This window comes from Misgurnus anguillicaudatus, chromosome 25 (genome assembly GCF_027580225.2).
Source record: "Misgurnus anguillicaudatus chromosome 25, ASM2758022v2, whole genome shotgun sequence".
Lineage (NCBI taxonomy): Eukaryota > Metazoa > Chordata > Actinopteri > Cypriniformes > Cobitidae > Misgurnus > Misgurnus anguillicaudatus.
The window spans coordinates 11,590,130-11,611,458 of record NC_073361.2 but is presented as its reverse complement, the minus strand read 5'-3'; the positions used below and the strand labels follow the sequence as shown (position 1 = coordinate 11,611,458).

At 39.2% G+C, this 21,329-nt stretch overlaps 2 protein-coding genes across 2 annotated transcripts; both read right to left on the bottom strand.

Annotated features, from left to right (window-relative positions):
* Positions 1-1,632: 1,632 nt before the first annotated feature.
* On the bottom strand, positions 1,633-6,128 carry LOC129425558 (E3 ubiquitin/ISG15 ligase TRIM25). The gene is made up of 6 exons (XM_073864323.1): positions 3,693-6,128; positions 3,444-3,539; positions 3,080-3,313; positions 2,763-2,919; positions 2,557-2,613; positions 1,633-2,162 (listed from the first exon to the last, which is right to left on the bottom strand). The coding sequence occupies exons 1-6, from the start codon at positions 4,272-4,274 to the stop codon at positions 1,633-1,635; spliced, it is 1,656 nt and encodes a 551-aa protein (XP_073720424.1). The 5' UTR covers positions 4,275-6,128.
* A 1,872-nt stretch (positions 6,129-8,000) lies between these two features.
* On the bottom strand, positions 8,001-20,540 carry LOC129425972 (tripartite motif-containing protein 16-like). Its single transcript, XM_073864319.1, has 6 exons — positions 19,704-20,540; positions 19,470-19,565; positions 19,106-19,339; positions 18,714-18,873; positions 18,492-18,548; positions 8,001-11,025 (listed from the first exon to the last, which is right to left on the bottom strand). Exons 1-6 carry the CDS (start codon positions 20,271-20,273, stop codon positions 10,499-10,501), a joined length of 1,644 nt encoding a protein of 547 aa, XP_073720420.1. The 5' UTR covers positions 20,274-20,540; the 3' UTR covers positions 8,001-10,498.
* Positions 20,541-21,329: the final 789 nt, after the last annotated feature.

Here is a 21,329-nt window from a genome sequence, read left to right as displayed (position 1 = left end):
TGCGGTCAGCCAACCCATGCAGGAAATGATCCCACTGCGCCTCTTCGTTCCACTTACACTCCGCCGCCAGGGTGCGGAACTCGATCGAATAATCCGATACGGACCAATCTTCCTTACGCAGGTCCGCGAGAAGTCTAGCCGCCTCCCTCCCGGCGACGGAGCGGTCGAAGACCCGTTTCATCTCCTCCGAAAGGGCGTGGAACGAAGCACAGCAGCCGTCTTGGTTCTCCCACACCGCCGTCCCCCAGAGGGCAGCCTTCCCCGTGAGTAACGAGAGTATGAACGCCACCTTCATCTCCTCGGTGGTGAACGTGCGGGGCTGCAGGGCGAAGTGCAGAGAACAATGAGAGAGAACTGATCAACAAAAATTTGGCTCACCCGCATACTTCTCCGGACTCGGGAGGCGTGGTTCAGACTGGGAAATACCCCCGGTGACGATCGGCGGTGTGGGTAGCGTGGGGGGTGCAGTGGGTGGCGGTTGATGTGGTTGTTGAGCCTGGAGGGCGAGCTCGGAAACCTTCGTCACCATTGCTTGGAAAGCTCGACCCATCTCATCTATCGCCTTGTCCTGGCGATCCAAAAGACCTACGGCTCTCTGTAAAAACTCCTCCAGATGAGATGGGGAGCGATTGCCTGCTGCTTCCATGATGGTCAGATACTTCTGTTACGACTCGGTAGAGAGGAGGAACCAAGTGCAGGCAATCAGAAAAGGTTTTTTGACAATGATGGTAAATACAATGATGATACTGAAATAATAACTGAGTCCAGAATGTTGGCAATGGTGATCGAAGGTCTACGGTGGTGTGAGCAGTGTTGAATAGTGAAGTCGGTGATGAGTGTGATGATGGCCAATGGATGAAACCAGGAACGGACCAGAACACTCACACGGAGACGACAACACGCAACACTGATCCAAACACACGAAGACGAGAGACGATAATCCAAGTATTGAGGTTGGAACATGAATGAGGATCTGACAACAGGAAGAGAGATGAGTGAGTATTTGTAGCTGAGTGATGATGAGGATCAGCTGGAGCGAGACAATCAGCGCACAGGTGACAACACTTAATCAAACGAGCACATAGAGACTACGTGAGTACAAACACAAACACAAAACATGACACGGAGGAAACATTGGATTTCCTACCGTGACAATTCACTGAGAAAAATGACACAGTAATGTTGTGTGTAGTTCTTGAGTAAACTTGACAACTTTTTTAGATCTTTGCCTTTATGATAAATTTTAGTTTAATTTACTTAAAAATAATATGTTTTATGATATCAAGTGCTTATTGTGAAACAGCGATGCAGTCAATCAATGTGTAAGTGTCATGGGATGGCATGAAACTTAAGGCATGAAATAAATCTACTTTATTTATTTTTCTACTTTATTTAAGCTGCCTCAATTTAACAATCAAATTATTTTTTAATCAGAATATACAGAATATATTTTTTGATAAATTCAATTTAAGTTTATTATAGCGCTTTTCACAAGTTTGAAATGTGTAGTATAAAATACAAGAGAAGTACAGGCATATATATAAAATGTATAAAGCCTTATGAAAAATATAGCAAATATTGTAATCACTCTTATTAACCTGAATTCACAACTACTTATAAAATCCCTACGATTTATTTTAAAAGACAACACATTTTCACTGTGGATCCATCAAAAATAAAAAACCCAGGATAAAGTGGTTGAGTGAATGTGGTGTTGACTCTGTGTATGAGGTTCATTGTATCAGAGACGCTGTAGAAGGACAGAGATCCTTTACTGTGATCCACATACACTCCTATTCTACAGGAGCTCAACACTACAGGGAGTTTAGTGTGTTTGTTATTGTGAATGAATGTGCAGCTGGAGTCACTGCGGCACAAACTCCAGGACTGATCATTATATCCAAACCAACACTCATCACCCTCTCCCTTCCTGCTGATGCTCTTATATGACACTGATATACCGACATAACCACTCCACTCAATCTCCCAGTAACAGCGTTCACACAAACTCTCTCTACACAACATCTGATAATAATAATCAAATCTGTCTGGATGATCAGGATACTGCTGGACTGTGTCAGTGTCAGTAGCCGTTCTGTTCCCATCAGACGGCTCAATGTATTTATTTACTGTGTTTCGATCCAGTGTGAACTGCTTGAAATCTGGTGAAGATAAACACAAATTACTTCAGCAGTTTAACAAAAATCATCATTGCAGATTTGCTTTTTTTCAAAAACCTACACATTTCTATATTTGTACTTACTTTTTATTTGTACTTTCTTTAACTTTTATTTCTTCACAGTTATTATTAGGTTTAAGATTGTTTAATATATCCTTAAATGTTTTGAAAGGTTTATGTTTTTTTCTGAGTCTCAGTATCTGCAGCAACTGTTGATTTAACTCAATTCATTCACCTCTTTAACAATAACTGACACGTGTGACCTGAACATAAACATTTTCTGTAAACATTATTAATACTCAACTTGTTTTATCCCTTTACTAAAGGCAATAAATAAGTCAAAGTTATAAATCATAAAAGTTTTCAAAGTCTCTTACATTGTAGGAAATCCTCCTTGCTCTTTAGTTCATTAGAAATAACTGAGATATATGTAACTGAAACATAAACAGACATAATTAATATAATTCCCATATCACAAGTTAATAGCGGATAAAAAACATTGATCATGACACTGATATAGAGTATAACAGCACTCTTGCTTTTGTGATTTTGTTTGAGAGTAAATTAATATCTGCTACTTTACCTTCACCAGATATCTTCTCTATCTCCTCTCTACAGAAATCATCCAGTTTGTCTTTCAGTTGAGAGAGAGATTTTCTCACATCATCAAAAGAGAGAGAGCTGAGAGTAAATCTGTGTGAGACTGAAGACTCAGGAGCTGCAGACAGAGACTGAAAACCCTGAAGAAGAAAAGATTACAAATGCAAAGACAACATTAACCACATTAAGCAGTCTGAATACACAGAGGAATATTTATGTTAACCTTGTTTATATTTTTAAAGTAAAGTCTTCCAGAGATCCTGCTAATGCTCACTGTGTTGTATTTCAGAGTTGTGTTACCTGTAGGAAATGGATGTGATTGTCTGTATGTGAAAACTGCTTCAGTTCAGCGTCTCTCCTCCTCAGATCATCAATCTCCTGCTCCAGACGCTTCATGACTCCTTCAGCTCGACTCACTGCAGTCTTTTCCTGATCTCTGATCAGTTGTATCACCTCAGATCGTCTTCTCTCAATGGATCGGATCAGTTCAGTAAAGATCTTCTCACTGTCCTCCACTGCTGTCTGTGCAGAGCGCTGTTAGGACAAACATTACAATCAGATCCATTACAGGTACATCAGAAAAGATCTCCATCACTGGAGGAGAGTCATGAATCTCAAACTGATCTTCAAGCTGTCAGCAGATGTTTTTCTGTTCAAAACTCACCGCATGAGAGTCCACAGCCTCTCTCAGCTCCTCAAGCTCCTTCTCTCTCTCCTCAATTATCTGATGTAATTGTATATGTCTCTCTCCCAAAACTCTCTGTGAGATAACAAATAATATAAAATCTCAAAGATATTACATTAAACTGCATGCTTATATGCATGTAATGTTACTATAATGACATTCATGGTTTAGCATATTATTAATCATTACTGTTAGCATTAGTGCAGTGTGTCTGATTTCAGTTCATACCTGTTTCTCAGTTCTTTCTGCTACAGCTGTCACAGTATCATGGTTTTTATGTTCGTCCATCGTACACAGATAACAAATGCAGTGTTGGTCGGTGCGACAGTAGATTTCTAGTTGTTTATGATGTTTTGAGCAGATCATCTCATGAAGTTGTCTGGTGGGATTCATCAAATGATGCCTCCTGTCATTGAAGAAATGTTCATGTTGTTTAAGATGATTTTGACAGTAAGACTTCAGACACTCCAGACAGGACTTGACAGCTTTGTATTTTCTCTCAGTACAGGCGTCACACTCCACATCTCCAGCTTCAGCATAAGAGTCAGCAGGAACAGCAGTCTGAAGTTTTGTCTTCTTCAGTTCCTCCACCATTTCAGCAATCATCACATTTTTATATAAAACAGGTCTTGGCGTGAAGGTTTGTCTGCATTGAAGGCAGCTGTAGATTCTCATCTCATTCTGATCCCAGCAGTCTTTAATACAGTCCATACAGTAACTGTGTCCACAGGGAATGGTCACTGGATCCCCCAGGAGATCCAAACACACTGAACAGCTGATCTTGTCCTCAAAAATATGAGCTTCTGCCATATTTTACTAACATACAGACAGAGACCCAAACTCACTTGAAAAGTAGTTTCCTGGTTTTGTGTTTAAGAGGTGTGCAAAACATGTTTGTTTGTAAGGTGTGACTCCCTGAATTTTAATACACTTTCATTTTAATTTTTGTTCAAACCATATGAAGTGTTTGTATTAAATGTATTACATGTGCGTTCTAATGTAAACTAAAGGACTAAGTCCTAAAAAGCAGTGTTTTAAAAATGCATTTTTAAAATGAAAACATTCTAAAAAAAATAGACTACAGAAAAGTGTTGTTAATCTGCTAAAGTTTGTTAATGCTCATAAAGCAGGATGTTTATCACGTGTCTACTCATCTGGGATGAGTGGTGTCACACAGCGGTGGTGAGAGAGAGTTTGTGTATTGAATTTGTATTGAATTGCTGTGCGTCTCGCACCGGCCTTTCTATTTGCCCAGGGAGTTCCCTCATATTTTTTACTGTTGTATACGTATAACACCCAAAGGCAAATTTTGACAGGGCACTTGATATTATGTTTTATCTCTCCCATAAGCTTGAGACACTGTCTCCTGATGTCCCTCAGTTTATTTTAGGAGATTTTAATAAATGCCCTGTGAAAAAGTGCTTACGCACATATTATCAGTATGTGGACTGTCCCGGAAAAATAAGCTTTTAAATTTATGTTATGGAAGCACTGTGCAGAACAGCTAGCCCCTGTGTTCACTGACATTTTAACTCTTCTCTTAACCTTTGTAAAATCCCTATTTTGTGGAAAACATCTACAGTTGTACCCATGCCAAAACCGCCAAGACCCAGAGAGCCTATGATGACTACCAACCAATAGCACTGACATCCTTGGTCATGAAGTGCCTGGAGCATCTGGTTAAGAGGTACATTGTATTCAAACTCACCATCTTATGGACCCCCTGCAATTCGCTTATCAAGCATCGAGGGGGGTGGATGATGCAATTCCAACATTAATGCACCTTTTGCATAGCCTGGTCCAACCAGACACTCGTACATTCATTTAATTTGTACAGAGAGTCTGGCCACGCTCCATGGCACGACCACACTAACGTGTGGTCGTGACGTATATCATGCACCGAAACCGGCCGGAAACAACGAGTAAGAATAATCAGACAAACAAAACTTAGCAAACCTGGTTCTTGCTCCGGCTTTAACTTCTGTATATTCGGCAGTTTTGCAACAACGGACCGAAAAGATTTTCCTACTTCTTTCTTCGCTGCCATTACTGAACTACAACTCAAACTGACGCACGACCTCAACGTCATCGTTCTTAGCCACCCCCATCTGTTCGCTGATTGGTCCTGCAGATTTTTGCAGGAGAAAACGAAACTCTACAGCGCAGTCCCAGACGTAGTACTAAAGCAAAATGAAAATTAAGCGGAAGCACTTAGGAGGGCGGAGCCAGGCTACCTTTTGCACACTCACCTTGAGAAACCAAAAACTCATGCTAAGATTTTATTTGTGGATTTTTCATCTGCTTTTAACACCATGCAAACTGAGACTCTTGTAAAGATCTTAGCCAATGGATTTTATCTTACTAAAGGGATTATTTATTGGATCATGGACTTTCTTACTAGTAAAGTCCAGCGGGTCAGAGTGGGCTCATTTCTGTCTGATGCGATGATAACATCCACAGGTTTCCCACAAGGATGTGTTTTACAGTGCTGGTCCTAGAGTGCTGGGGGGCCCTAAGCAAACCTTTGTGACGGCCCTCTTGTCAGTGCATTTTTAAAAAACATTAAATGTTGCTGTTAGTTATTTGTTAACTAACCACATAGGGGCGGTTTCCCGGACAGGGATTATCTTAAACCAGGACTATAGGCCTCAGTTTAATTAGGAAATATAACAAACATAGTTTTAACAAACATGCCTTGCTAAAAACATTACTTGTGAACATTTTGAGGCAAAACAAAGGGCGCTGATGTATTTTTAGATAAGTCAGTGCAAGTTATTTTCAGATTTGACAGCTCTTACAATTATTTTATTCAAGGACTAGTCTAATCCCTGTCCGGGAAACCACCCCATATTTTATAGCTGTATATTATTCCCATATGCACATTACTTTGAAACCCTGACTGATAAACTTGCTCATTTTAACATGAAACATGTATTTGCTGTAAAGCTGTTTTGATTTAAAATGTGTTGTGAGAAGCACAAAATAAACCTGATTTAAATTTAAATTAATTTAATGAATCAAATTAAATATAAATACATACTCTTAATACAGTAAAAAAATAACCATTTAAAATGTTACCCATTTACCAAACTTAAACAAACTGAAAGACAACACATTAAAGCATAAATGTGGTTAACTTTATTTATTGACAAATTATTAATTACTGAAAATTACATATAAAGTGCAAAGAAACAATATGGAATTTGGAAATCTGTGAGTATTCTATTATTTTGAAAAGATTACACTGCTTTGTTTGACAATACTAACAAGACTTTAAAATATTACAAACACATACATTTTTCTTGTTTCATTGCTTCACGTTTTTTTTTCCTTTATTTTGCTCCAGACTGATAGTTTCGTTTTAAAGCAATAGTGGGCATAATTATATGCACATCGTTAGCACATCACTCTCCTGCGGTATGTACGCGGCCGTTTCTAAATGCGAAGGCTGCAACCGGAGGTCGCATGCGCGCTGCACAGTATCAAGCTTGGTTTATTTAAGTTAAATAAGCATTTCATTTGCAAGTTATAAGCATAATATATCAATTAACCGTTAACTAAGAATTATAGTCAACTTTATGCATTAGCACGTTTAAAAACAGGCACTTTATTAAATATGCCAATGAGACAGCCCTAGTTAGCCTGTTACAGGATGGGGAGGTAGATCATGAGCTAGTTTTAGACTCCTTTCTAGAATGGTGCAATAAGTCCCACCTAATTTTAAATACCAATAAGACTAAAGAGATGTCCATAGATTTGAGAAAGTCACAGCAATCCACCAACACTTTTATTATTGGAAAGTTTATTCAGGTTGTTACAAACTACAAAATTCCTTGGCATCGTATTGGACAATAAGCTTAAATGGGACTCATGGACTGATTTTTTGCATACAAAGACACAGCAAAAAAAATATTTTGTAAAGAAACGGCTTGTTTTTAATGTCAGTAACAAAATGCTACATATGTTCTATACTGCTTTCATTGAAAGTGTTTTAAAGGGATAGTTCGGCCAAAAATGACACCAAACCCATAACTTACTCACTCGCATCCGAGATGCATATGCCCATCATCCCTCAGACAAACACATCTTCAGTTATTTTAGAAAATGTATTTCAGCTGCTAAACAGTAAAGTTACAGGGTCCATATCCTTCAAGTCCAAAAAGGTGCATACACCCTTCCCCAAAGAAATCCAAACGGCTCCAGGTCTTCAGAGGATAATCGGGACGGTGTTGTTGTAGAAATATCCATTTAAAACTTTATAAACGAAAATAACTACCTTCCGGAAGCGTCATCAGTAGGCCTTTGTTTATCATTGTGGAGTCGTTTGGATTTATTTTGTGAAGGATGGATGCAAATTCTTTGGACCCGAAGGACGTGGACCCCATAACTTCACATCTGATTAACTGAAAGATCTAAAACATTTTCTAAAATAACTAAAAATGTGTCGTCTAAAAAATGATGGACATATCCATCTCGGATGGCTTCGGGGTGAGTAAATCATGGGTTTAATATCATTTTTGGCCGAACTATCCCTTTAACTTGTATTACCTGCTGGTTCAGAAATGCAACTGATGTCCTGTCATGAAGTGCCTTGCAACTGTGCGGCAAACCCAACTGCCCCATGGTGAAAATAAAGTTATCTACTACTACAAATATTAGAATCCATGATGGCGTATATATGTAACGTTTTATATAGACACAAATAACTTGGAAAGAAATACATTACAACAATCTTTTTTTCTTTCAATCTTTTAATAAATAAATTCTAAATGCCAATATTGAGAATACCAGAAAAAGGCACTTAAAACCAAAGGTCAAAAATAGCTGCTGGATCCATAATGGTCGGTTGTTCTGTAATAATAGGTGATTTAAGGCAGAGGATCCAATTGCAGTATTTATTAAATTAACATAAACCAAGATAAACAAACCAACATAATCCATAAGAAGACAAAGACCAAACCATTACAGTCCATAGATACAACAACCTACACCAGACAACTGAAACACTGGGGTTATATACACATGGGTAACAAGATATCAAAACACATCTGGAAAACAATCAACACAAGGACCGATGAACAAAAGAACTACAAAGGACTACAGACATGGTAGACAGAACAGAACTTCAAAATAAGAGACATGACAGGGGAGACACAGAACAGGATCATGACAAAAAAACAAAATTCAGACACTTTTTTACAATTAAATGTTGTGTGTATTTTCTTGAGTAAACTTGACTTTATATAATATATTTATGATATTTAAGTTTAATTTACTTGTTTTATTATATCATGTGTCTATTATTTGACAATAGTGATGCAGTCAATCAATGTGGAAGTGTCCTGTGATAACGTGAAAAATTAAATTAAGCTACTTTATTTTTTTAGGCTTACACCTGTTTGTGAACTGATGAATTTGAGAAGACATTATTTAAAGTTCAATGTGAAGTCTAATAGAACAAACAAAGACAAATTGAGTTCAAAATACTGAATAAGCTGATGAACTGCCAGCCTTGTATTTATTTTTTTAAAGATGCCAGCCAGCATTTTTTATATTTTTTACAAAAGTTTCACAAAATGCATTCCAAGAAAGTTTTCTTCTATAAATATATAAACATACAAATCAAATAAAAAACAGACCATCTGCTTTCAAACAAACAAACAAGTTTCATCCTATCTTTAATTTATCTTTTTTATAACCTCTTAAATACGGGTAGGTGTCTTTAAAATAAAAAAAAATTGAGCAAAAAGCTGAAATAATTGCATTTTTGTAAAGGAATTTTGAGATCAGATTCAGAATGATTATTCAAAACATACACAAAGTTTAAAATTAATTAAATTCGTTTTTGTTTCAGTTTTTTTTAATAAATTGGGTAAGAAGCCATCTATTGGATAATAGAGGAATTAAAGAATTACTGTAAAAACTTGTCAGGGAAGCATCATTGGCCGGGAAATTTTTTCCTTTCTTTTCTTTATTCAAAATTTACAGCATTTCTTGGAGCAGGGGTTCTCAACCTTTTGCAACTCACACCCCACCAATAATTGTTTAAAAACATTCAAGGACCCGACCACCTGCCTCACTATGAAGTCTATCAAAGGTAAATGATACCCCTAGTTGGTACAACTCTGTAGATGAATGAGAAATGCCATAGCTTCTAATGAGTAATCAAACCACAAGGGTCATTTCCAGTGGAAAAAAAAACATTTATTTATAAAATCATATTTTTCATAGGGCCCAAAAGTTCTAGGGGTGCCCCTGGGTGGACTAAAATGGTTGCAATACATGTAGAAATGATGAAAGGCAAAACTAGAGTGGTCTTCTAATTTTTGTCTCTTTCGTGTATTGTCAGTTGTATTAAGAATACTTTCTCTGTACACATGCAAAGAATTAAATATGTTTTTATCTGAAGCATAAGCCGAGCAACTGAAATTGCCCTGCATGTAAAAAAAATACGTAACGGGAAAACCCTGAGCGTCAAAAAGTGATGTGCAATGCTAAAAGTGGTCCAAAAGGAGCGTCACAGGCAGATGCCAAAAATAGTTTGCTGTGAAAATAACAAGATTTGTCAATTGAAAATAAATAATTGTCAGTAGTCTACCTCTGTCTACGCGGCCCACCAGATGGCGCTCCAAGGCCCACGGTCCAATGCTTGAGAATCACTGGTTGTTTCTCAATGTCAAGAATACTTCCTTGGCAGGACTGGTCTTTCCAAGTCACTTCCTTCAGAGGCTAGGCGAGGCTACTCTTTAGAATTTGGAGAACACGTAAATGGAACAGGCTAGCAAGTGCACTTCATTGCGTCATTACGTCCGTAAAAAGATGTGCTTTCGGCGCTTGGATTGTGGGTGAATTTAGAGCGCGAAGAGTGCGAAGGATACACATATGCATCCTTTCCGGTATATGGGATATTTTTCGAACCAAGGACTCAGTCCGAGGATCCTCGACAGATGTCGATGACGTAGCATCCTCGAAATTCTGGCTTCTGATGATCCTTCCTTGACACTGAGAAACAGCCACTCACTTCTTTATCTCATCTACACTGCTGGATTACATAACTTCACTGAACCTGAAAAGAGGTTAAACCCAGGATAAAGTGGTTTAGTGAATGTAGTGTTGACGCTGTGTATGAGGTTCATTGTATCAGAGACACTGTAGAAGGACAGAGATCCTTTACTGTGATCCACATACACTCCTATTCTACAGGACCTAGATACTACAGGGAGTTCAGTGTGTTTGTTATTGTGACTGAATGTGCACCTAGAGTTAGTGCAGTACAATCTCCAGGACTGATCATTACAACCAAACAAGCACTCATAACCCGATCCCTTCCTGCTGATGCTCTTATGTGACACTGATATACCCACATCACCACTCCATTCAACCTCCCAGTAACAGCGTCCACACAAACTCTCTCTACACAACATCTGCAGCCAGTGATAAAATCTGTCTGGATGATCAGGATACTGATGGACTGTGTTAGTGTCAGTAGCCGTTCTGTTCCCATCAGACAGCTGAATGTATTTGTTCACTGTGTTTGAATCCAGTGTGAACTGCTTGAAATCTGGTGAAGATAAACACAAATGACTGTGTGATGCCCAATAAATTGATATCACATTTGTGGTAGTTTGTGTAATTTTATAAAGAAATGTTTTTGAATTTTGTTCAGGGGTGATTAACCTGTTTCTACCATTCATTTGCACTAATGTATTTTATAGAGAGGTGAGGAGTAATTGTGGAATTCGTCAACAGTGGGCAGTGGGGTATTTTTTGTGCTGCCGAGACATTATGTCAGTTTGTCCCGCTTTGCGAGATGAAAAACGGACACACATTATTGTGATGTCTCATTTATTTCTCCTGTTTCAGGTTTAGTAGATTAGTTAACTAAGTTAAATAACCAAAATGTAATATGTTTACATGTCGCTTAATGTTTCAAGGTCCGTGTAAAAAGGCTGTTTTATGAAAATGTGGACATATATGTATATTAGGGGTGTAACGGTTCAAATTACTCACGGTTCGGTGCGTATCACGGTTCTAGGGTCACGGTTTCGGTACGTTTCGGTGTGTGTATGTTTATGGGGACAAAAAGGCTACTGTCAAATTTAAAGAAAAAAATTATTTACTGGGTTACAAACACCTAACACTTTGGTCACAACAGGCTTCTTTACAAAAATAAAGACCTAAGCAGTTTTTAACCTCTGCCAAAATCAACATTTTCACTTAAGAGCACTTGCATTATTATACTAAATGTACCAACATACACTGCACTTCAAAATGAACATAAAATATCTTTAAACACAGGGTTCTTTTTTATATTCTATCTATGCCACTACCTTCAAGTGTTTTTTCACAAGAAGATCAGTTTGTTATCATTTAAACACAGAAGGCAATGTGGGCTGTTTCGGTCTACCCTGCGATCGTGTGCTATCAACAACACCCTGGTTATGACGGAGCAAGCAACTTGTCATATTAGATGTATTGCCTTGAGCGTACGGCACTCAAAAATTTTACAGTTTTGTCAACTTTTTCTTGAGCATCGCTGCTGCAGTAGACTTAAATGAAGCTGGCCGTGCATATATTAGCGGCTTTTTTCCTTTGCTTGCCACGCTAAATGGTCTGCAACACGTATTTGCGCGTGTGCACCAACACGTGAGGAGGAACTGTGAAGTTGGCAACAGATTTCCATATTATGAGTTGATTGGACATGTACTCTCACGTTAACCAAGCAAAGCTTATTCAGAACCATACATTAGCGGTTTTATGTGTTGTTTTTTCACCAAACTATATTAGAAATGCAGCTAGCACCTGGTGACATCATCTGTTACTACCTAAGTCTATGTGTATTTTATGCTACAGCCCGTGAAGAAATCTCCAAATAACATTGATCCTGTCCAATAAAGAGGTTACCGGTAATGAACAACGAATGATGATGATGCAGTGCTGAAATCACCACTCATCAAGAACAGCGCTGGACTTTAGTGACAAAGTGCGTGGAATTGGGAAGCAGTTATGGCGAATAGTGAGAGGAAAAGGTTGGTATGGGACATCAAAAAAGACCCTGCTCACTCTTTCTGTATATGAACTGTTCCAGATTGCCAAGTCAGTGGGTGGAGTGCCAGAAATGAACGAGTCTCACGTCAATTCTACCGATGAGGAGAGTGGGTTTGAGCACATTTGCAGTTTCATGTCCAGTGAGCCTTTACTAGAGTTAGAGGATTCAGGGATGGCACATCTATTAAACTTGAGAAAGGTAATTTACACAGCCATTCAGGGTCGTGCTTCACAAGTTGTAGTAGAAGTTGAGGGAAACTGGAACCGGTCTCTGCCGAGGGACAAACATTGACTGGGTCTCAGCTATCATCCCAACCTGACACTGGTCATATTGACAAACCTGAAAACGAAGGACTGACAAAAGACTCAAAACCCCCTTACAAAAGGTGAAATCACAGAACATATACAAAAAAACAAACAAGACCACCAATACATTCACTCATGACTTACCTCACAGCAAAGGGGAATGTTTAGCCAAACTCATTGGAAGGAGAGCTCTCACCCATTGTAACCAAAATGGATTAGCGCTCAATGCCTTACTAGACACTGGTACTCAAGTGAGCATGATTGATAGAGACTGGAAGAGCAGATATTTACCTGACCTTCCTGTTAGACAACTCAGTGAAATAATTGAAGAAGACGAGTTAAGAGTGTATGCGGTGAATGGTGACGTCCTCCCATTTGAGGGTTGGGTTGCCCTCACAGGCAATCTAATGAGGAATGAAGATCCTAATCTGTCAATCACTGTGCCATTCTGGCCAGCAGGCTTGCTCTGGAGAGACCACTCTTTGGTTTCAATGTGCTGGAAGAGATGATACAAGAACAACCTGAAAAGCTGATTTCAACTCTAGTTGTGCTACTCTGTAATGCCTTGTGTATACCAGCAGAGAAAGCAGAGCTAATGATGAACTTCATCCAAGCTAGCAAACCCTCTGTGCAGTAAGAGCACCTATGGACAGGCAGACGGGTCACATCTGACACAGTCTTTCTATTGGAGCCTGATAACAACAATGTGCAGTTGACAGAACTGGACCTGGGTGAAGGTTTGTTGGAAGAACAAAATCCAAGAAAACCATTTGTAGCTGTACCTGTGGCTAACAACACAAAACATACAGTAACTCTGCAGAGAAATACATTACTTGGCAGCATTCACAGTGTTAAAAAGTGATCGCTATAGACTCACCCGAAACACCCAACCCAACAGTGATTACCACCGCAAGAGTGCTAGCTTGATCTAAAAAGTATGACCACATTACTCCAATTCTGGCATCTTTACATTGGCTACCAGTTAAATATCGCATACAATTTAAAATTTTACTAATCACCTACAAAGCCTTAAATGGCCGAGCGCCCTCGTATATTAAAGAACTACTATCAGAATACAATCCACCACGTAAACTGCGCTCACAAAATTCTGGTCACTTAATTATTCCTAGAATATCAAAAGTGTCTTAAGGTGGTAGATCCTTTTCCTACTTGGCCCCTAAGCTCTGGAATGATTTACCAAATAATGTTCGAGTATCAGACACAGTCAATCAATTTAAATCTAAACTTAAGACATTCTTCTTTAACAAAGCATTCACATAAAATATGTCCATAAATGTACTTTTTCCGCAGTAGTTAGTTTGTCTAGAACAAAGCACTCACATACCTCATATGGGTAATATACTATTGCCGCAATAGTTAGCCTGTCTGGAACCGAGCTGACTTAAACCACTATAATGTATGACACTTGCATTACATGCGAACGGCCCCTACGCTAATAGTATTCTATTTTTGTCTCCCTGTCTCATCCTCGACCCGAGGACAATGAGACAAACAAAGGTCATCGCACCACTGATCTACTGGCTGTCCTTCAACGTGATGCCTAGCCGATGCACGACCAATGACCACCAGCTGAACCAGTTTAATACGCTTACCCACTTCCTATACCTACAGTATCTATATATATAAATTTCTCCCAAGGGTTTTTGTCCTTCTAGGAGTTTTTCCCACCGTGTTTTCTCCTAGGGGGTTTTTTCGTCCCAGGGAGAGTCAGCCAACTTTGGCTTAACTTAGCACTTTACAGTATACGTTACATTACTAATATGCTTGCTTGTACGGTTTAACCTTAGCCGCTATATTCTACATCTTATATTATCTATTGATTTTCTGTGTTCTCCTCTACATCTACTCATGTAAAGCTGCTTTGCAACAATTAACAATTGTGAAAAGCGCTATATAAATAAAATTGAATTGAATTGTTAACAGTGCTGTATCATAACCTGCTGACACCTGTCCATCGTCATGGCAACCTTCCACTGACCTCAGTCACCTTGATGAGACACAAAGGAAAAAAGTCAACAGAATGTTGGGTAAAGAAGTCGGAGCTTTCGCATGTGACAGCAATAAGCCACTTTTTAAAGAGGTAAAAAAAGAGGTACATGAAGGAGTTGTTGATGAAAGGCTGGATAGTTAAGTCCAAGTCCCCATATGCGGCCCCAGTTGTCTGCGTTTGGAAGAAAGGTGGCAGCTTACAGCTTTGTATTGATTATTGCCTTCTGAACAAAATGACTGTGCCTGATCAACATCCGCTGCCCAGAAACCAAGACCTGACAGACACACTGGGGGGCTACACCAGGGGAAGCTTACCATCAGGGTTTCATTGCTGAGGGTTCACATCACTTGACTGCCTTCATCGTGGGGCCTCTTTGAATGGGTCCGTATCCCATTTGGACTCTCGAATGCCCCAGTAGCATTCCAACGGAGCATGGATCAGGTGTTGGGCACACTCAGGGATGAAGGCTGTATACTGATCTTCAACAGTAAGGAGTAAAACTGAGGCCTGAGAAATGTGAACTGTTCAGACAAGAAGTCAGGTACATTGAGCGCCTTGTGTGAGCTGATGGTGTCAAGATTGACCCAATTGACTTTGAAGCAGTCAAAACCTTAACAAGTAAGAAACTACAGACAGTTGGTGATGTAAGGAAATTGACCAGTTTCTTAGGATATTATCGTTCCTACATCCAGGATTTTTCCAGGATCGCAAAAGCCAATCTATGAGTTGCTCCAAGCCAAGTCAGGGAAAGCTCAGATTCCAAAACGTGGAAAAAACCCCAAAGACCCACAGCTGCCTTCCAGATTCCTCAACATCAGGAAGCTTAAGAGCAACTGGTGGTTCTCCTTATAACCCCACCTGTTTTAGCCTATTCTGATTTCAACCAACCTTTCAAGCTACATACAGACACTTCAGACCAGGGCCTGGGGCTATCCTCTATCAGCGCCAGAACGGGAAGCTGAGAGTAATTGGCTATGGTTCGCGGACGCTGACACCAGTTGAACGTAATTATCACCTACACAGTGGAAAACTGGAGTTCCTTGCACTGAAATGGGCTGTGTGTGAAAAGTCCATTACTACCTGTAATACTACCCTCCCCATTTTACTGTGTACATGAAAAACAACCCCTTGACCTATATCATGAGCATACAGCCAAACTCAATGCTGTTGGTCATCGGTGGGTGGGAGAACTCTCAGATTGTCGTTTCAACATCCGGCATAGGCCTGGAAAATCAAATGAAGATGCAGACACACTGTCTCGGCTCCCGTTGGACATGGGAAAATATTAGGTTGGAACAGAGGAGCTCTCGACGAGGCAGTATGTGCTACATGGGACAAGAGTCAGGCAGCAGAACGGAAGGATCTGGCCTGGGTTGCAGCACTTAACATGCGTTCCCCGGATCCTCCTCTGCAACCTCATTGTCATCTGTCTATCAGCCATGATGATCTTGTTAAAGCTCAAAGAGAGGATCAAGCAATAGGCAAGATTGTTGAGTTAAAGGAGTCAAATACAAAACTGATGGATGACCTACGCCAAGCTGTGAGTGGAGCCACCTGAAAAATGCTGCATGAATGGAATAAGTTGCACCTAGAAGACAGCCTCCTTTATAGAAGGATGAACCAGCACAAGCAGTTAGTCCTCCCTCTGACATACAGGTCATTAGGTCTGAGATACCTACACAATGAGATGGGTCACGTAGGCACAGAAAGAGTACTCCATCTTGCTTGAGCCCTTTATGGGGAAAGAAATTGAAGACTATGCCACATGGAGATGTCCCTGTATCAAATCTAAGAAACCCACAACACACACTCAAGCTCCTATGGGCAGCATCACATCTAATTTCCCTTTAGAGCTTGTGTGTATTGATTACTTGCCTCTGGAAACCAGTTGTGGAGGATATAAGTATATCCTAGTAGTGATTGCCTGGTTTATGCATTTGAGAACAAACTGTTTCAATCCTTACAGCAGTTGGCAGGGGTTGGCCACTCGCGGACATCACTCTGCTACCCGCAAGGCAATCTAGCTGAGCGGTTGAACCGCACCATCCTCCAGATGTCAAGAACATTGACTGATAGTGAGAATTTATGGTGGAATGACCATCTCCCGCATGTCATACACGCATACAATTGCAGCAGACATGAATCCACCGGCTACTCACCGTTCTTCTCCTGGTTGGTGAAAGGGAACCATACTCACCTAGAGGGTTTGCAGAGAAATGGGCTGACAAGATAACAGAAGCCTACCGCATTACTAGCAAGAATAGTAAAAAAATCCAGTGCAAGAGGAAAAGTGACGTATGACAAGAAGACAAAAGGGGTGATACTGCAACCAGGGGGCAGAGTTCTGGTCCGGAACCTTAATGAATGTGGAGGACCAGGAAAACTTAGGGCATACTGGGAGAAGACTATATACATAGTTGAACGTCAACTTGGTGAGAACCCAGTGTACGCTGTCTGCCCTGAAACTGGAAACAAACAGAAAAGCAGGATGCTGAATCATAAACTCCTGTTGCTGAGAAACGATCTACCTGTCGATGCTACTCCATCTGACATCCGACCGCAAGGACAGAGGAAAGACCTGTTAGCTACCGGGAGCAATTCATTAGGTATCCAGAGATTCGGGTTGGAACCAACACCTGTAGGAAGAAAAAGTCATACTATACCTGAACACTTTCCAAACCCTACTGAGATAAGACACAACGGTGATAAAAACCTACCTTTATGCACTGAACCTGTGGAGGAAGAAAACAATGGACAGCAAGACTCAGAAGTTCAACCTTTGACCCCTCCAGTAGAAAACTTAGATCAGTCAGATGTTAGAAGGTCTGCTCGTGAGAGGAGGTCACGCCATTTCCTCACATATGAGTCTTCAGGTGAACCATCAGTTCAGGCACATGCCACAGTTAATTTGACTGGTTACACAGCACCTTATGTATTTTATTTTTGAAACTGTGTCTTTCATGAGAAAACATTGTGTGTTTGTAACCAAGTAGGATATTAGGAGCGATGGTGTAATAAATCCTCTTGGGCTCTCTTTCTGCTGAGCGAAATAAAAAAAACGGATTCAAAATTTTGGCCTGTCTGATTTATTTCTCCTGTTTCAGAGCAAGAACATAGCCGTTTACATGATACCAGCTGGTACCTGTAACAACTGCAGCAGTTTAACAAAAATCATCATTGCAGATTTATATATATTTTTTTGTTCCCAAAACTTACAAATTTCTATATTTGTATTTACTCGTTCATTCACTTCTGTTTCTCTTACTATTTGGTTAAAGATTGTTTAATTTATATAAATATATTTTTTTAAATGCAGTTTTTAGTATTAATGCAGTTTTATGCAAAGGTTGTGTACTTTGTCTGGGTTGGAACAAATGTTGAAACGTCGATGTTATGATTTTGAGTCTCACTATTTGCTGCTTACTGTTGATTTTCCTCAATTGATTTATCTCTTTAACAGTGACTGAGTTATGGAAACGTGTGACCTGAAGATTTCTGTAAACATTGAACATTCAGAAATATTTTTGTACTTTATTTTGTCTTTGTCCTCTACATTTTTGTTCTCTATTTTGTTCTTTCCTTGTTTGTTCTTATATTTTTATGTACTAAAAGATATAAATGAATCAAAGTCAGAAATCATAAATGATTTTAAAGTCTCTTACATTGTAAAAAATTCACATTGGTCTTCAATTCAGCAGAAACAACTGGGATATATGTAACTGAGGACATAAACAAACATAATTAATAGAATTCCCATATCACAAGTATAAATATAATACAGCAATAACACACACAATATAACAGAGATCATGAAACTGATATAGAGTCTAACAGGGATCTTGCTTGTGTGCTATTGAAGAGAAAATGAATATCTGCTACTTTACCTTTATTAGATATCTTCTCTATCTCCTCTCTACAGAAATCCTCCAGTTTGTCTTTCAGTTGAGAGAGAGATTTTCTCACATCATCAAAAGAGAGGAGAGAGCTGAGAGGAAATCTGTGTGAGACTGAAGACTCAGGAGCTGCAGACAGAGACTGAAAACCCTGAAGAAGAAAAGATTACAAATGCAAAGACAACATAAAGATTCAACATTAAACACATTTAGTAGTCTAAATGACTACACAGAGTAATATTGATGTTGACATAGTTTATAATCTTTAAGTGGTTAAAATAATAATTACCATGTTAACATTTTAAAATCATAGTCATTTAATAAGTGAAGTCTTCCAGAGATCCTGTTAATGCTCACTGTGTTGTATTTCAGAGATGTGTTACCTGTAGGAAATGGATGTGATTGTCTGTATGTGAAAAATGCTCCAGTTCAGCATCTCTCCTCCTCAGATCATCAATCTCCTGCTCCAGACACTTCATGACTCCTTCAGCTCGACTCACTGCAGTCTTTTCCTGATCTCTGATCAGTTGTGTCACCTCAGATCGTCTTCTCTCAATGGATCGGATCAGTTCAGTAAAGATCCTCTCACTGTCCTCCACTGCTGTCTGTGCAGAGCGCTGTTAGGACAAACATTACAATCAGATCCATTACAGGTACATCAGTAAAGATCTCCATCACTGGAGGAGAGTCATGAATCTCAAACTGATCTTCAAGCTGCCAGCAGATGTTTTTCTAATCAAAACTCACCGCATGAGAGTCCACAGCCTCTCTCAGCTCCTGAAGCTCCTTCTCTCTCTCCTCAATTATCTGATGTAATTTTATCCATCTCTCTCTGAAAATTCTCTGTAAGATAACAAATATCTATAAAACCTCAAATATAGTATATGCATCTATTGTTATTATGATGATATGTAGTCATGGTTTAGCATATTATTTATCATTACTGTTAGCATTAGTGCAGTGTCTGATTTCAGTTCATACCTGTTTCTCAGTTCTTTCTGCTTCAGCTGTCACAGTATCATGGTTTTTATGTTCGTCCATCGTACACAGATAACAAATGCAGTGTTGGTCGGTGCGACAGTAGATTTCTAGTTGTTTATTATGTTTTTTGCAGATCATCTCATGAAGTTGTCTGGTGGGATTCATCAAATGATGCCTCCTGTCATTGAAGAGATTCTCATGTTGTTTAAGATGATTTTGACAGTAAGACTTCAGACACTCCAGACAGGACTTGACAGCTTTGTATTTTCTCTCAGTACAGGCGTCACACTCCACATCTCCAGCTTCAGCATAAGAGTCAGCAGGAACAGCAGTCTGAAGTTTTGTCTTCTGCAGTTCTTCCAACATTTCAGCAATCATCACATTTTTAAATAAAACAGGTCTTGGTGTGAAGGTTTGTCTGCATTGAGGGCAGCTGTAGATTCTCATCTCCTTCTGATCCCAGCAGTTTGTAATACAGCTCATACAGTAACTGTGTCCACAGGGAATGGTCACTGGATCCTTCAGGAGATCCAAACACACTGAACAGCTAAACTTTTGAGCTTCTGCCATATTTCACTAATATACAAACAGACAGAGTGAGACAGTCGCTTGAAAAGTTTAACAGATGAAGCAATTTCCTGGTTTTGTGTTTAAGAGATGTTTGCAAAACCTGTGACTCACTAGTATTTTAGTGAATTTTTACCTTTAGGGGCGGTTTCCTGGACAGGGTTTAGATTAATTCAGGACTAGGTGTTAGTTATATTAGGACATTTAAGTAGTTTTTAAAAACAAACCTTACAAAAAACAATACTAGTGTGCATCTTAAGGCAAAACACTGACAGTGATATATGTTAAGATATGTCAGTACAAAGTTTGTTTAAATTAAAGCAGCTCAAACATAGATTTTAGTAAGACCTGTCCAAGAAGCCATGATTGTTATATGTAATATTGTAGATCTGCATATTGAGTGTTTGTATTGAATGTATTCCCAGTGTGTTCTGATGTAAACTGGGGAAATAAACAGCAGTGATTCTGAGCTTAGTCCTTGTCACTAACTGTACAGGGACAAGAAAAGTGAGGTTCCAAAAGCAATTCATTTATTACAGAGATCCACGACACACCAAAGGGTAATCCATAATCCATTAACAGGCAAAGGTCATCAACACGGGTAAACACTCCATAAACAAAGACAGGAAATAAACTTTGAACAGAAAAAAGATATGGCCCCTGCTGAAAAAAACAATAAAACCATTACAGAAACTTCAAATGGTTTTATTGGGAATTGTATTGGTTGTAATGAAATATGGCCCAAAACACACTACAGTGTATTGGTTTTTGTTGGTTGTTAATGCTATGTATTGGTTCTAATGGAATATGGCCCAAAACATACTACAGTTTTTAATGATAAAAGCTAATGGTTCCTATTGGTATTTTAAAGGAAACCATTAGAATTTTCTAATTTCTGGTTTTATTGTTTCTTTCAGCAGGGGCTATGCGAATAGTTGTTATTCACCACCTTCTGTTAAAAATAGATTTATGACCCCCTGTCAATCATCTGATTTATGACTCCCTGTCAAAGTTGTACAGAGATTTTTCTTTCCGTATGTCATTTTTACAACCGGGGTC